Raw genomic sequence first — 16,028 nt, forward strand, 5'->3', positions numbered from 1 at the left:
GACTTTGAATAGCTGTATGAGTAACGATGTTCATTACAAGCAGATTACTGTTCTTACTGTCTGTGGGGAACAGCTATACCCAGTAAATATCAGTGTAGCCATAGAAGTAATAAGCAGCCAATAGCAGATAAACAGCAACCGATTACTAAAACTAAGGAAGTAGAATCTAAAAAGTTGTTGGTTTCTTTCTAATTTTCCTATGAAACATGTAGTCTGTTGAGCATAAGTAGTTTATAACAGTTTGACAGCAATTAATCATAAATGCAGTTCTTAAAATCAACTTTTCTTCATTAATTTATGTACTATGACACTGTCCACATTCCTGTAGATTCTTCATATAACAAGATGAATGAATGAAAGAGAGAATGGTATTAGGTTTTGTTTCAAAATGAAAATTCTCTCAAGAAGACAAGAAAATTATGAGACAGAATAGTTGGCCTCCAGATGAAACTTCAGTACTGCCTATCTCTCTCTCTCTCTCTCTCTCTCTCTCTCTCTCTCTCTCTCTCTCTCTCTCTATATATATATATATATATATATATATATATATATATATATATATAATCCCCCCCCCCCTCATATCAGAATTTGAGTGACCTTTTTAACCTTCTGTAATTCTCCTGAGGAAGGAACTATTAGTTCCAAAAGCTTGGATAATGTAAATGCTTTTATAGGTGTATGTCAGCAGGACTAACAGTTCTCTTGAAGGTAAATATGGCAGCAATTCTGTCCCATAATTTTATGGTAATAGGTTTTCTCTGATTGAAGAGCTGATTAACACCTATGTGTCAACATATTTTCAACTTTACCAGATGTTACTGATAGTAAAGGGGAAGGGGGAGGGTCAGCCTGCTCAGTAATATAATGTGTTTTTGGTATCTGGGGGAAAAACATGTATTTTTCATAGCACTTCATTGTGAATTTATGTACATGCGAACAACTAACTTTGGAGTGTCCCTTTTTAGCGGAAAATTATTTACAAACACATCACAGAAAATAAAATTCTCTCTTCTGTTAACTGAGTGTAACCATACCTGTCAGCTGCTTATTTCCCAAACAATAAGCAGTTAACCTGTAGACAATGAGGCTGACCATACAACATTTTTCAATGTGACCTCTTTGTGATCCATCTGTTGTGTGATCCCACTGTTTGATACTGCAGTGGTTGGTTTGATCCTGTAGTGGGTGGAAAACGTCCATCGACCAAAATGAATCACGGCAATGGTTTTCCTAAATATTGTCAGTTATTTCCGCAATTAACTACGCCGTTAAACAAAAGTTTGAAAGTTCCATTTACTAATGGAAGTATGGACAGTCAGAATGCACTTAACGAACCATAGTGGAATATGAAATTAACTAAATGCTCAGAAGAACATCATCCTGTATGTATTTTGTTAATCTAAGATTCTGAACCAGGCTCTGTATTGGCATATTTTATATAAAATCTGAAATAATGATTCTCATTTTAGTCATTTCATTGGCCTTTGCTTTTTTATCGTTCATATTTCTTTTTCCTTTTCATTACTTACAAGACTGAATCTTATGGGCAGATTGTAATTTTGGCTTTAATCTGTGGTAAATAAATGTTACAATAAGAAAATGTATGTTTTCAATTCTATTTTTAAGAATGAGTAGTCTACATATTTTGTACCATAACTCCACTGTTTTCCATCTTGTAATTTCTCTGCTAAACAGTGTCATCTTCTCATTCCAAAAAATTATTGAACACTGTGACAATGTGACTGGTGTGATCAGACTGCCATGATTACGGCATTGCTGTCTTGAGTGGAAATGGTCTTCAAAGGTACAAAGAAAGAAAGAAAGAAATTGGTGATTCCAAGCATTCTTGCAATATATTGGTTTTGTGTGGCATAGTACTACAAACATGCCTAAGTTGGAACCTACAATTACTTTACTGAATTTACAAACATAATTTATGTTGTTCTGTGTCATTATATTCCTGTCCATTATGTAGTTCAGTTAGTAAGGTTACACATTTGTCCAAATGAAAAAGATAAACTTTTCTTCAATATTTTTGGATTTTCAGCATAAAATGAATTTGTGTAGGTAACAGAAAAACTAGTAGATCTGCAGGAATACACTACAGCTTAAATTGTGATGTTTATTGCAGTGTTTGTATATATTATAGTAGCATTCTTACTGACCATTCTCGGAAGGCATCTCTTTAAAAAAAATATATACTTGTTTTGCTTTAGTACATATCAGAAACATTGCTTTGTGAAGTGATGAGTGTAGCCATTTGTTTCAGATTGATTGCTTCATTAAATAAAATTTCCTCAAGACAAAACAGTATTAAATGGCAGTTATAAATTGCTTTCTTCTGCTGTTTTAATTTGAAGTGACTTGTGAAAATAGTGTCTTCCAAGTAAGATAACTGACCTGCAGTGATAAAACTGATTTATTCCTCAGCTACACAGAACTCCTGCCACAGAGAAGAATAACCCACAGAGGATTGTCTGTGATAAAAGCAGCACCATTTATCTGCAGGAAGTAGTAATTTTTTCCTCCCCAGGGGGATGGGTAGTAGTAACTCCCTTGGTGCTCCTGCTACAAAATGTTGATAAATAAAGAGCCCAGCCGGCAGTTGATGGGGGTTGTTACTGGTAGCTGTTTATTTCATATTTTAATTTGTGGAAATGTTCTATGAACTACATTCACGTAAAATTATATGTCGACTTACTTAATTGTTCCAGTCTTATGCATTTTCCTTTCAAGAGCCCGAATGATATAATTTATTTGTAATTTTTGTAAGTGTTATTATGTAACAACATTTCAGGGAATACAGCTACGTGATTCTCAGGCTATTGATTGAAATCTGTGCATGTGAGCTTCTCAGAAAGTGTCATTGGCTATGGGCATCAGTAGGTCATTTGTTATTCTGTGAAAAATTTCTTACAATCTCTATTTTGAGTCATAGTATGGTTTATGAATATATTTAAATAATAAAATGCAGCATATGCTCATTTGTTAGCAATAACTATACAGATCACAAATATTTACCATTTTTGTTACCTCCCCCCCACCCCCTCAATTTCTTACACTGATCACTACAACAGCTAAGAGGGTATGGAATAATTGTCTGCATTAAAAACTATGCACTGACGTCTTTGAATATTTGGAGATTTTCAGCATCATACTTTTTCAAGCACCCAGTGGCATATTACTCTTGATTATAATATTATACTCATAGAAAATTTATTCCCTGCCCAGTAAAGGACAAAATAAATCAGTCTGCATACCAATCTGTGTTGTCAGCTGAGTGGATTAAAATGATATGATGTGATACAGCCTGGTGCATGGAGATGCTGAACAAATATTTGTGGCCTAGAGTCTTGGCAATGCTATGACGCAAGTCAGGTGCACTGTCCAAGGATATGTCACATACCATAGCACATTATAACACAGTGGCTCCTCTGTAGCTCCAACTTTCATAAAGGCTGATGTTTAAAGCTTAGGACTGATATCTTGAATCAAAATTTGCAAAAGTCCTTGCAAAACACAGGCAAAATGACACTTGATATTCTTCTGTGTATACATAGGGCCAAATGGGAAATATGATATGTACACACTTCATTGCTGCACCTAGTGCATTGAAGTTCATTCACTACTTACATTTTACTGTTTACATATTTAATACTAAGTACGACATTCTAGAGTGTTAACTGCGCTGCTGTCCATTTCAGAAATCTCCATTAATTCATTTACATTATGCACATCACTGTTCACTATAATATGCATTCAATGTTCCACAAAAGTCTCACAGCAATTGTACAAAAAACTGGTGTGCAAAATAATTTATGTTCTCATCCATTACTATTTACTCCTAAGAAACTGTTTCTACATTTTAATTCTAAAATCTTCATGTCACTGCACATTATTTAGTTCTGTTGATACTATTATAAAATCTTGCTATATACATTCCAACGATCCCATCACTCATGTTGATAATATTTCTTGATATTTTTCACATATGTGCTGTATGGTTCTTCAAGTATATTGCATGTGACCTCTGCTGCATTTAGTTGTACGCACTATTTGTTGAACAAGATATCTTCTTCTTTTTTGTTTTCTTGTTCTTTTGATAACTTCGTTTCTTCCACTTTGTTGTTTGTCATTTGCACCTACCTTCTCCTTTTCTATCTTTTTCTGATTCTTTTCCTTTTGCACCTTGTTTCTTCTGCCTCTTATCCCTCTCCTTTTCTCTTGCAAGAGCTAGATGTAAGAGTAGTTGAAAGTGCTAAATTTTTAGGGATCACTGTGGACAGTTGTTTAGGATGGAAAGATCATATTTCCAATATAAGCAATAAACTAAGCAGTGCTGTTTTTGCTCTGAGACAAATTAAGCCACTAATAACTGAAGATGATGTGTGCATGGTGTATTTTTCATACTTCAATGCTATAATGAGCTATGGTATAGAAATTTGAGGCCACTCGACTGAGGCAATTAAATTATTCAAATTACAAAAGAGAGCAATTAGAATAATTGGAAACCAAAGAACAAGAGATAGTTGCAAGCCTCTTTTAAAAAAAAAAGGGAAAAATATATTTAAAAACAAAGATGATGTGACTTACCATACGAAAGCGCTGGCAGGTCGATAGAAACACAAACAAACACATACATACACACAAAATTCTAGCTTTCGCAACCAATGGTTGCTTCGTCAGGAAAGAGGGAAGGAGAGGGAAAGACGAAAGGATGTGGGTTTTAAGGGAGAGGGTAAGGAGTCATTCCAATCCCGGGAGCGGAAAGACTTACCTTAGGGGGAAAAAATGACAGGTATACACTCGCGCACACGCACACACATATCCATCCGCACATACAAGGACACAAACAGACATTTGTAAAGGCAAAGAGTTTGGGCAGAGATGTCAGTCGAGGCGGAAGTACAGAGGCAAAGATGTTGTTGAAAGACAGGTGAGGTATGAGCGGCGGCAACTTGAAATTAGTGGAGGTTGAGGCCTGGCGGATAACGAGAAGAGAGGATATACTGAAGGGCAAGTTCCCATCTCCGGAGTTCTGACAGGTTGGTGTTAGTGGGAAGTATCCAGATAACCCGGACGGTGTAACACTGTGCCAAGATGTGCTGGCCGTGCACCAAGGCATGTTTAGCCACAGGGTGATCCTCATTACCAACAAACACTGTCTGCCTGTGTTTGGACAGTTTGTTGCTGGTCATTCCCACATAGAAAGCTTCACAGTGTAGGCAGGTCAGTTGGTAAATCACGTGGGTGCTTTCACACGTGGCTCTGCCTTTGATCGTGTACACCTTCTGGGTTACAGGACTGGAGTAGGTGGTGGTGGGAGGGTGCATTGGACAGGTTTTACACCGGGGGCAGTTACAAGGGTAGGAGCCAGAGGGTAAGGAAGGTGGTTTGGGGATTTCATAGGGATGAACTAAGAGGTTACGAAGGTTAGGTGGACGGTGGAAAGACACTCTTGGTGGAGTGGGGAGGATTTCATGAAGGATGGATCTCATTTCAGGGCAGGATTTGAGGAAGTCGTATCCCTGCTGGAGAGCCACATTCAGAGTCTGATCCAGTCCCGGAAAGTGTCCTGTCACAAGTGGGGCACTTTTGTGGTTCTTCTGTGGGAGGTTCTGGGTTTTAGGGGACGAGGAAGTGGCTCTGGTTATTTGCTTCTGTACCAGGTCGGGAGGGTAGTTGCGGGATGTGAAAGCTGTTTTCAGGTTGTTGGTGTAATGGTTTAGGGATTCCGGACTGGAGCAGATTCGTTTGCCACGACGACCTAGGCTGTAGGGAAGGGACCGTTTGATGTGGAATGGGTGGCAGCTGTCATAATGGAGGTACTGTTGCTTGTTGGTGGGTTTGATGTGGATGGACGTGTGAAGCTGGCCATTGGACAGATGGAGGTCAACGTCAAGGAAAGTGGCATGGGATTTGGAGTAGGACCAGGTGAATCTGATGGAACCAAAGGAGTTGAGGTTGGAGAGGAAATTCTGGAGTTCTTCTTCACTGTGAGTCCAGATCATGAAGATGTCATCAATAAATCTGTACCAAACTTTGGGTTGGCAGGCCTGGGTAACCAAGAAGGCTTCCTCTAAGCGACCCATGAATAAGTTGGCGTACGAGGGGGCCATCCTGGTACCCATGGCTGTTCCCTTTAATTGTTGGTATGTCTGGCCTTCATAAGTGAAGAAGTTGTGGGTCAGGATGAAGCTGGCTAAGGTAATGAGGAAAGAGGTTTTAGGTAGGGTGGCAGGTGATCGGCGTGAAAGGAAGTGCTCCATCGCAGCGAGGCCCTGGACGTGCGGAATATTTGTGTATAAGGAAGTGGCATCAATGGTTAACCTTTCCTCCAAACCTCTCTCCCAATCCGAAACCTCTGTCCTATCCAAAGGCTTCACCTTCAGCCCCACTCCCAGATTCAACCAAACAGCCCTCGTCAATACTGTCCTACACTCGGACTCTCTGCTGGAAATATCACTTTGCCACGAAGAAAAATGATCCTAATCCTACTCCTAATGATCCAACTCCCCAAGACACTATCCAAATTGAACCCTGCTTGGAACAGTTCTGTCCTCCGTCACAGTGGGACCCACCCCCTCTTTCTCAAAATCACCCTCTCCAAACCTTCCAGGAATTTCTGACTTCCAGCCTTGCTTCTCAATCCTTCTTAAAAAACCTTAATCCTACTCCCAACATCACCACTGCTGAAGGCTGACCGACCCATCGTCATTCTTCCAGCGGACAAGGGTTCCACGACCGTGGTACTCGATCGTCGGGAGTATGTGGCTGAGGGACTGCGTCAGCTTTCAGACAACACCACATACAAAGTTTGCCAAGGTAATCCCATTCCTGATGTCCTGGCGGGGCTTCAAGGAATCTTCAGAACCTTAGGCCCCATACAAAACCTTTCACCTGACTCCATCAACCTCCTAACCCCACCGACACCCTGCACCCCTACCTTCTACCTTCTTCCTAAAATTCACAAACCCAATCATCCCGGCCGGCCCATTGTAGCTGGTTACCAAGCCTTCCTGCAGTTCATTTATAAATGTAATTAACAGAACTGCATTGAGTATAGAACCTTGGTTAGTTCTTTGTCTTAGTACTTAGTCGTTGGACTAAGTACTTTCACCATTTGTAAGGTAAATATGACTTCTTGTAACTCTGTCCAAAAGATACCTTTTAACCCACCCATTGCATTGTTTGTCTAGTTCTGTTTTTTTTTTTTTTTCCCCCCTAGAAGTAGTGCTTGGTTGATGAGGTCAAAGGCCTGTATGAGATGAAAGAATACTAGTGTTGTGTGTTTTCTTTCATTGAATGCATTATAGATTTCATATACAACTATACACAAGGCATATATCTAAAAACAAAGATGATGTGACTTACCAAATGAAAGTGCTGGCAGGTCGACAGACACACAAACAAACACAAACATACACACAAAATTCAAGCTTTCGCAACAAACTGTTGCCTCATCAGGAAAGAGGGAAGGAGAGGGAAAGACGAAAGGATGTGGGTTTTAAGGGAGAGGGTAAGGAGTCATTCCAATCCCGGGAGCGGAAAGACTTACCTTAGGGGGGAAAAAAAAGGAAAAAAGGACGGGTATACACTCGCACACACACACACACATATCCATCCACACATATACAGACACAAGCACTGCTTGTGTCTGTATATGTGTGGATGGATATGTGTGTGTGTGTGCGAGTGTATACCCGTCCTTTTTTCCTTTTTTTTCCCCCCTAAGGTAAGTCTTTCCGCTCCCGGGATTGGAATGACTCCTTACCCTCTCCCTTAAAACCCACATCCTTTCGTCTTTCCCTCTCCTTCCCTCTTTCCTGATGAGGCAACAGTTTGTTGCGAAAGCTTGAATTTTGTGTGTATGTTTGTGTTTGTTTGTGTGTCTGTCGACCTGCCAGCACTTTCATTTGGTAAGTCACATCATCTTTGTTTTTAGATAAATTTTTCCTACGTGGAATGTTTCCCTTTATTATAACTATACACAAGGCATGATTTATACATTGCCATTTCTGAAAGCCAAACTGATGAAAACTCAGTAAGCAGTTACTTTCGCGGAAGCAAATATAACGTGAATTGTTTATAAACTGCAGTTTGTACATTTTCTTGACTACAAGGATAACTACAGTATTTTCCCTTTGTCCATTGTGACCAGTCAATTTAGACACTGCCTTTAATTAACTTTTACTGATATTTGTGCTGTATGTAATGGCATCTCAAGTCAGTGTAAAAGAATAAAGATTTTCAGTTGTTGATATATTTGCAAATATGTGACACTGTAGTATCACCTTAATAGTTTTTTTAAAAATCATAATGTCACATATTTTCTTCAACACTTTGAACAAATAACTCTTGTTGTTCATCCAACTTGCCTTCGTGTTGTAACATTCCAGGCTTATGGTTACCACCCCTGCATTATGTATTACTAGGTCAATACTCTTATATCTCCAGCTATAATTAAATTCAATTACTTTTCGATAATAGGAAAAAGGCATTTAGAAGAATAATAGCAGTACAAAACAATAGTAGTTACAATACCCTTTGTACCATAAACAATCAGATTCAGGAAATTAATATATGGAAAATGTTTAGATAAAAGAATAATATATTTCGTTCTCATCATCTGTAAATAGTAGGAATTAAATCTCGAGACTAATCAAAGAAATATAGATAATTGATTGTTCAGCATTGTTAGAATGCTTATTTCTGCAATTTCAATAGTAATGTGATTTTTACGTGTTTAGAACATGTGTTAAACTTGTTCTAGCAAAGTAGGGAATATTATAAAGTGTTTGATAATGTTGTTAAACTATTTCATATTATAAATTATGTTTTGCATTATTATAACCAGTATTACTTTGTAGGAAGAGTATAAATATTCGGCCTCGAGTATTGTTGGGGCAGATGAGTGTAGGACCCACTAGGGGACAGATCTGTGCATACAGTTCAGATACGTTCTTTGTGCATGATTCGAGTTTGGATTTACAATAGAGCAACTCGTGTGTTGGACATTGTCTAAAACAGCATATTAGAACAGTGCAGTGACGGATTATTTCAGAGTGTTAAACAGTTTGACTTAATATCGCAAAAGGCAGAATGATATGTGACTTTATATTCATACTGTGTTGAGTATTAGTGTTGAACAATGCAGTGGACCTCACACATGTATTTCTATCAAATTACTGCGTCTAGACTATTTAATATCACCAGTGTAGTATTTGCTACCATCGGTAAGCTCTAGTAGTAACAAGAAGACTTATTACATCGAAGATTGATCATGAGCTCATAAGATACAGGTTTTGAAGTGAATAAATCTACGTACTTACTTTACTTCAGTTGAGCCCTACATCATTGTAGTGAAATCCATTATGGTATCCTGTAATTATTGAACAAGCATATTTTAGCTCATGTATGCAGTCGTGGGGGGACACCGAAGGCAAGATATTCTCAGGTATTTAAACCGTTTTTAACTTCGCACTAGCTGGTGGGATGTTACACTGTCAGGTTAGCCTCCTACCAGGCTAGTCTACTTCTCAAGAATAATCATGGGCAGAAGGTCCTCTACTCTTGTTTAGTAATTTACAACGTTACATACAGTCTTTATTCAGCAGGTCAAACTGAATGAAGAGGTGCAGCACTTAAGACACTGGGCTCCCATTTGGGATGAGTAGGGCTCAAACTCTCTCCTCCCCCTTATACATTTATGTTTTCTGTGGTTTCCGCAAATCAGTGAAGGCAAATACTGGAGAGATTCATTTGACAAACACACAGCCAATTTTCTTCCCCATCCTTGTGAATTTAGAGCTGATATTTGCTCTATTGTAGTCTCATCACCAATGGGGCATTAATCCTTGATCTTTCTTATTTTTCAGTGCAAATGCCACATTCATTGATTCTTAAATACATAAACAAATGAGATACTTCTATCTACCATTTGCCAAGAGATTAAATCTGCAGAATATTAATAAACTGTGTAAAATCTCAAGAGTGTGATTAGGATTCAAGAAATACGTTGCTGTCCCGTGCAAATTTTCATACAGAACGAAGTGATTTAGTTAGTTAATCAAGTAGATAGTTGTTTATTCCTCCACAGATCATTTACAAAATTATTATATACATTCATCTTGCAAAAATAAAAATATTTGTAACACTATTCATTTTATTACCTCACACAACTGTCCGTGACACACACACACACACACACACACACACACACACACAAACTTTGTCAGCTGGCATCAGGACGCTGATGATACTTCTGCCACTCTACTGAATTCTTCATGTTGTCCCTTTCACCTGTCTGAAAAAGCTGAGTCAGTACGTCACCTATCTCACCACAATGACATAAATTTTGAGCTCCAGAAAATGGAAAAGGTTTAGAACAGTCCATCACAGACGCTAAGCATATGATTTTACAGTAAGAATCATTAAACTATGACAGTTTACTATAAAATGACAGTTGTTCATTAGTAAATAGTGTTAATTTTTATCGTTTTCTGTTCTGTGTTATCTAAATAATCCTTGATTTTTTTTTAGTAGGAATTATTTAAGAGGTAAGCTTTTACTGATTTTCAAGTAATTAAATTTTATTTCTCTCTTTAAACTCCTTGGACAGTTTATTGTACAATTTTAGTCTGGCTCTTGTTCACGAATGCTGCTCTTTGTGAGATAATTACGGATGTTCTTCTTGATGTACATAACGAATTGGTAGATATACTCACATGGTGCAGGGAGAACTCCAGCTGTTAGAACATATCTTTACAGTGAGTTCAGTTACTAATTTTAGTTATTATTCTAATGGCCGTTTACTGTCGTTTTGAAGACACTCTGCATATTTTGTGTATGGGACTCCAAAAAATGATTCCATAGCTAAACGTGGAGTGTGGTTAGGAATAGTATGTAACTATAAAGTGTTGTCTGTTTACACAGTGATCACAAAAATATAAGAGGATAGCATACTGCTGACATCTTCTTTGCTAGTGTATTTCTGTGTTCATCCCATTTCAGGTGACAGTGAGTGTTAATTCCTAAAACTTTTGTTATGTAGCGTATGAAATTTTCATCTACATTTCATTTTACAGAATTATTTTCCACATGTAAGCAGAAATTCACCCTGTCTGATTTTTATATTCAGTGTAACTTTATTGCATGATGGTGATTAATTATAAACAATCTGTAGGATTTTATTGTCTTTCTCCATTAAGACTTCTGGAGTGTTGTAATCAGCAAAAACAATTTTCTCCCATGTCTCACTTTGTGTGGAAAGTCATTGATGGTATCAAAAATAATTATGTCAGTTAATGGGGCTTTTTAACTGCTTATACATTCTTTAAGTATGCAGACTAGTGCTTCATCTACATATTTATTAATGTTTGTGTCCTGTTTTCCTGATATTTATACTGTGTGATGGGTACCACCACCATTGTACGTGCCATATAATTTTTTTGCCAGAACGCCGTAACATTTGATCTAGTGAATTTTTTTTTTTTTTTTTTTTTGTTCTTTTTCTTTTATTTGCTATACCTGAAAAATATTCATTCAGATTTTTCCCCTTCTTCATCATCTTCTTCTTCTTCTTCTTCTTCTTCTTCTCTTCAGATATTAGGTGAAATTGCCCCCCCCCTTTTTTATTCTTTTTTCAGCAACAATCAAGTTGCCTCGCAGTGACATATATTAAATCCTGACATATCCAATGAATTGGGAAGAATATCTACTAATCATTATATTCATCATGTTTGTTGCTAGTTTGCTTTTATAAAAAAAATTAAAGAATATTATGTACTGAGAATGTCACAGTATGTGTGTGTGTGTTTTGAGCAGGGTTTAAGTCTAAGCATCTGTAGGTATCCTTACAGTACAGTACAATTGTCAACACAGTCTCTCACTATGACTGGGTTGCATAGTGATTGGTTACTTGTTACATGCTTTACTCTATGCTTACACTATAATTTTCTTATCGTGCAGCATCACGGCGACATTTTGAGATTGCCTTCCGTATGTTCGATCTGAATGGTGATGGGGATGTTGATTCAGAAGAATTTGAAAAGGTGGCTACACTCATTCGACAGCAGACGAGCATTGGCAGCCGACATAGGGATCATGCCAACACTGGAAACACTTTCAAGGTTATATGATTATTCTTTTGTACTTTTCATGATATGTTAAGCATTAAGTAAATTGTATTTGTTTCTTCCCAGTAGAAAATATTGTCACCCTCTGTTTATGCATATTAGACTAGAAACAAACTGCACTGAGAGAAATAATGCATGTTGGTTCCTAATTGGTAAATTGTTTTATTTATGTGTGTATGACAACAGTAATAAACTAATATTCTTACCTTTAATGGTACATGATTGTAGTTTCTTCTTAGTAATGCAGATAGAAACAACAGTATTATGAAAAGGCCAGATTTGTGCTCACTGTAAAGATTACACATTGAGTTGCAGACAGACATAACGAAAAGACTTATATGTGAGCTGGAGCAGTGGGAGATAGTGCTCATGTGTCCATGAGATGTGCTTCCTTGTGTGTGTGTGTGTGTGTGTGTGTGTGTGTGTGTTGCGACTCAGCATGTCATCTTTATGGTGAGTAACATTCTATCCTTTTCATAATATTTTGGATATTCCGACATGGACTTTCCATTGTTCAAACAGAAATAACTTGGATCAGATCATACGAGCTGTGCCCTGTTCATCATATTTATTTTCATGCTTAGTCACGGTGAACTTTTCTTTCATGAAACAATGATTTTGTAGACCCCCCTCTCTCTCTCTCTCTCCCTCTCTCTCTCTCCCCCTCTCTCTCCTCTCTCTCCTCTCTCTCCCGCCCCCTTCTCTCCCTCCCTCTCTTTCTCTCCCTCCCCTCCCTCTCTCTCTCTCTCCCCCCCCTCTCTCCCCCTCTCTCCCCCCCCCCCCTCTCTCTCTCATGCATATACGTACATATGTGTGCACACACATACAATTGACCTATGCTATCTCCTGCTAGCCTCTGTTAAGAAATGAGTCACTTAACTCACCTTGCTGCCTGCATACAGCTCTCAGATTTCATCATAAATTTCCAAGACTTTTTTTATTAGTTATTTTAAACATTTGATCAGTCATTTAAGTCATAAAGTTATGGATGCACTCAACATCATTTCTTCAGCATCGTGGCACTTTCATGCTATGTTTACACCTGGCCTGTGCAGATACCTGGTATGAACTGTGATGGCTAATCTGTAGAAGGAATATGCAGCTTGACCAGATGTTTTCAAATTGTGTAATCTGATACTACTATATCATTATGTTGTTATTGTTTGCATTATTTGAAAGCAGCTTAGCTAATTTAAAGTACTAAAATGCACACGCATAATGCTTGTTGTATGTAGCCTGAAGATAAGCCGTGTTGTTAATACCAGATGTCAATTTCACATTGGTCTCATACAGTGGTCTCTCATTTCATAGGAAGGTAGTTCAAATTGTCATCTGCCCTCCAGGTTTGGTTTTCCTTGATTTACCTAAGCCTGTTAACACAAATGTCAGGATATACTGATATCCTTCATCGTCCCAAATGTAGGTGTGCTCTCTGTCTCTAGCAAACTTGTCATTGACAGGACATTATAAACTCTATACCTCCTTCCTTCTTATTGTTGCCTTTGCTGTAGAAGGCATGATATGGATTTGTAATTCGGAAATCAAACCTCTAATTGTTTTAATAACTAATGCAGAGTGCATCAAATAAACCATCAACAACACAGTCATGTTTGTTTGGTAATGTTAATTTGAATTTTTATAAGTTTAAAATTTAATAAAGAGTTAAGCCAGTCATCATTTCCTATTCATTTTCACAAAATAAAATTTTTTGATCTATTTTACTTATGGTCATGAAATTCATTTGTAGGGTGTGAATTCTGCACTGACAACATATTTCTTCGGACCAAACCATGACCAGAAATTGACTATTGAGAAATTTCTCGAGTTCCAACAACAATTACAGAGAGAGATACTGAGTCTTGAGGTAAGTACCTAATCATCACAGTGGCTCCTTAAGTTTAGTGCTATTAGTAAAAGCAAGTGGAAGTATCAGTTTTCAAATTGCTGCTCTCTTTAATAGATGAAAGAACATGGTCATTATTTATGACACTCTATGCCTCTTTCAATTTACTCAAACTGTACCACAACACTTTGGTAGGTGAACAATTCTGCTCCTTATAGAAGAGGAGGAGGAAAAAGAAGAAGATAGTATGAAGCCAAAGTTGATCATTTTCACCTACCTCTCTCTGCTGCCTTGGCTCCCCTCCCCGTCCTATATGTTGTTTGGTCCTACTGACTGCTGTTTATGTGTAATGAAAATCAGGCTAAAGGCCGGCCGGTGTGGCCGAGCGGTTCTAGGTGCTTCAGTTTGGAACCATGCGACCGCTACAGTCCTGCCATGGGCATGGATGTGTGTGATGCCTTTAGGTTAGTTAGGTTTGTTAGGTTTTAGTAATTCTAGGGGACTGATGACCTCAGATGTTAAGTCCCATAGTGCTCAGAGCCATTTGGCACTCAGGCTAAAGTTGTGTCCTACCTTCCAGCTAATTTAATGTAATGTTAGTTATCATGTATTACATATGGAAGTTGATCACCAGTCAAAGATTAATGATAATTGTCACACAGTTGGTGACATCATTAGCAACAGTCAACATAACAATTTAAAGAAGGTTAAGAAATGGTAAAGATTATAGTAATTTTTTTTCAAGTGAGGCACTGATAAGAATGAATAGCCTTAAGATTCTATATTTCATTGTCATCCTGATTATCATTAAGCATGTGGAAATACACTGCCAAAAGTAACTTTTTAAAGGGGTATAACTGTAAAGTGTGAAAGAGCTAGCAGAATCATAAACTATTTTTTGCAAATTGTATGAGGCTGTTGAAAGGATTAACATTTCCTCTGTCTATAATTATTGGTTGTATATCCAGTGAACATCACAAGGAAAGTGCACTGATAATTTGTAACCTCATTTATGGATGTGAAGAGTCCATTTGGACACTAGTATTGTAGCTTGCATCATTTGTGTATTTCGGATTTTACTTTAAATTTATTTTTGTCATTAGTTTCTCAGTACCAAGGACAGTGTAGTTTAATGATGATCTCTGGTGAAAAAGATGGGTTTGCAGTGTCACATTTGAGTTGCTGTCTGTACTTGGTACGTTCTCACCATGTTAGACCTGTCAATTACCTGTTATATATCTTACAGATGAACAGTTGTCCTTAGAAATTGTTCTGGTGGTCCAGCTACTCCATCCCACCACATTTTGTAAACTTCCTTTTCTTCTAGACTTCGATCCTCACTCAGTGATGTTGAAATATTAGATCATGAAAACTACTTCAAGCTACTAAATAAACTCCCAATTCTAATTTGCACTTGTCTGTATTTAAAGTCTTTGAGTCTAACAATGACAGATCCCAACGATGGTTACTCAAAATAATTTAACCAAACATTAACAAAGGCCGTTCATCAAAGTTCTTTTTTAATAGAAAGGTGATTCATTTGTTTTTATTGGACAGGCTAGTGCACTATGAAAATTAAAACATGTCACGTGTAACCCAGCTGATACTAAATAATCTGGATATTCACAAATGTTGACATTGTCGACAGCCCTCTTACTCGGAGCCATCCATAACACCACCTAAGTGCCAAAGCATACATTTAGCATTGTACAGCAAGTGAACACCGTGCATTGTGTGACTGCTCACCACTGCCCTCATTGTTCCACTGCATGCACCCTGTGTACTAACACAGACCAGAGTGCACAGTATCTGCTCTTGTTTTATACATTACATAACAAATGCCCACTATCACAGTCATCTTTAGCTGATACAAATACCCATAGTTGACCAGAATATTTGATAAAATGCCCTGTTACACTACAAATCAGAATGTGAAAAGGCAGAAAAAGGAGACATAAATTCCATTTAAAGAAGTAGCTTGAGTGAAAATTGCGAAGTTCCTCTTAAAAACGTAACTATTATATTCTATTACCTACTTTATTTTATGT

The 16,028-nt window shown here is 37.7% G+C and overlaps 1 protein-coding gene across 5 annotated transcripts in view; it reads left to right on the forward strand.

Moving 5' to 3' along the window:
• The window catches only part of LOC124545392 (calcium uptake protein 1 homolog, mitochondrial), a 231,674-nt gene that overhangs the window by 202,441 nt on the left and 13,205 nt on the right, over positions 1–16,028 (forward strand). For all 5 annotated transcript variants that reach the window (XM_047124305.1, XM_047124308.1, XM_047124303.1 and 2 more), the window contains 2 exons: positions 11,971–12,131; positions 13,885–14,001. In XM_047124305.1, the coding sequence (XP_046980261.1) occupies positions 11,971–12,131; positions 13,885–14,001 (278 nt within the window). The remainder of the gene's footprint in view (positions 1–11,970; positions 12,132–13,884; positions 14,002–16,028) is intronic.

The sequence above is a fragment of the Schistocerca americana genome, chromosome 8 (assembly GCF_021461395.2).
Source record: "Schistocerca americana isolate TAMUIC-IGC-003095 chromosome 8, iqSchAmer2.1, whole genome shotgun sequence".
NCBI lineage: Eukaryota > Metazoa > Arthropoda > Insecta > Orthoptera > Acrididae > Schistocerca > Schistocerca americana.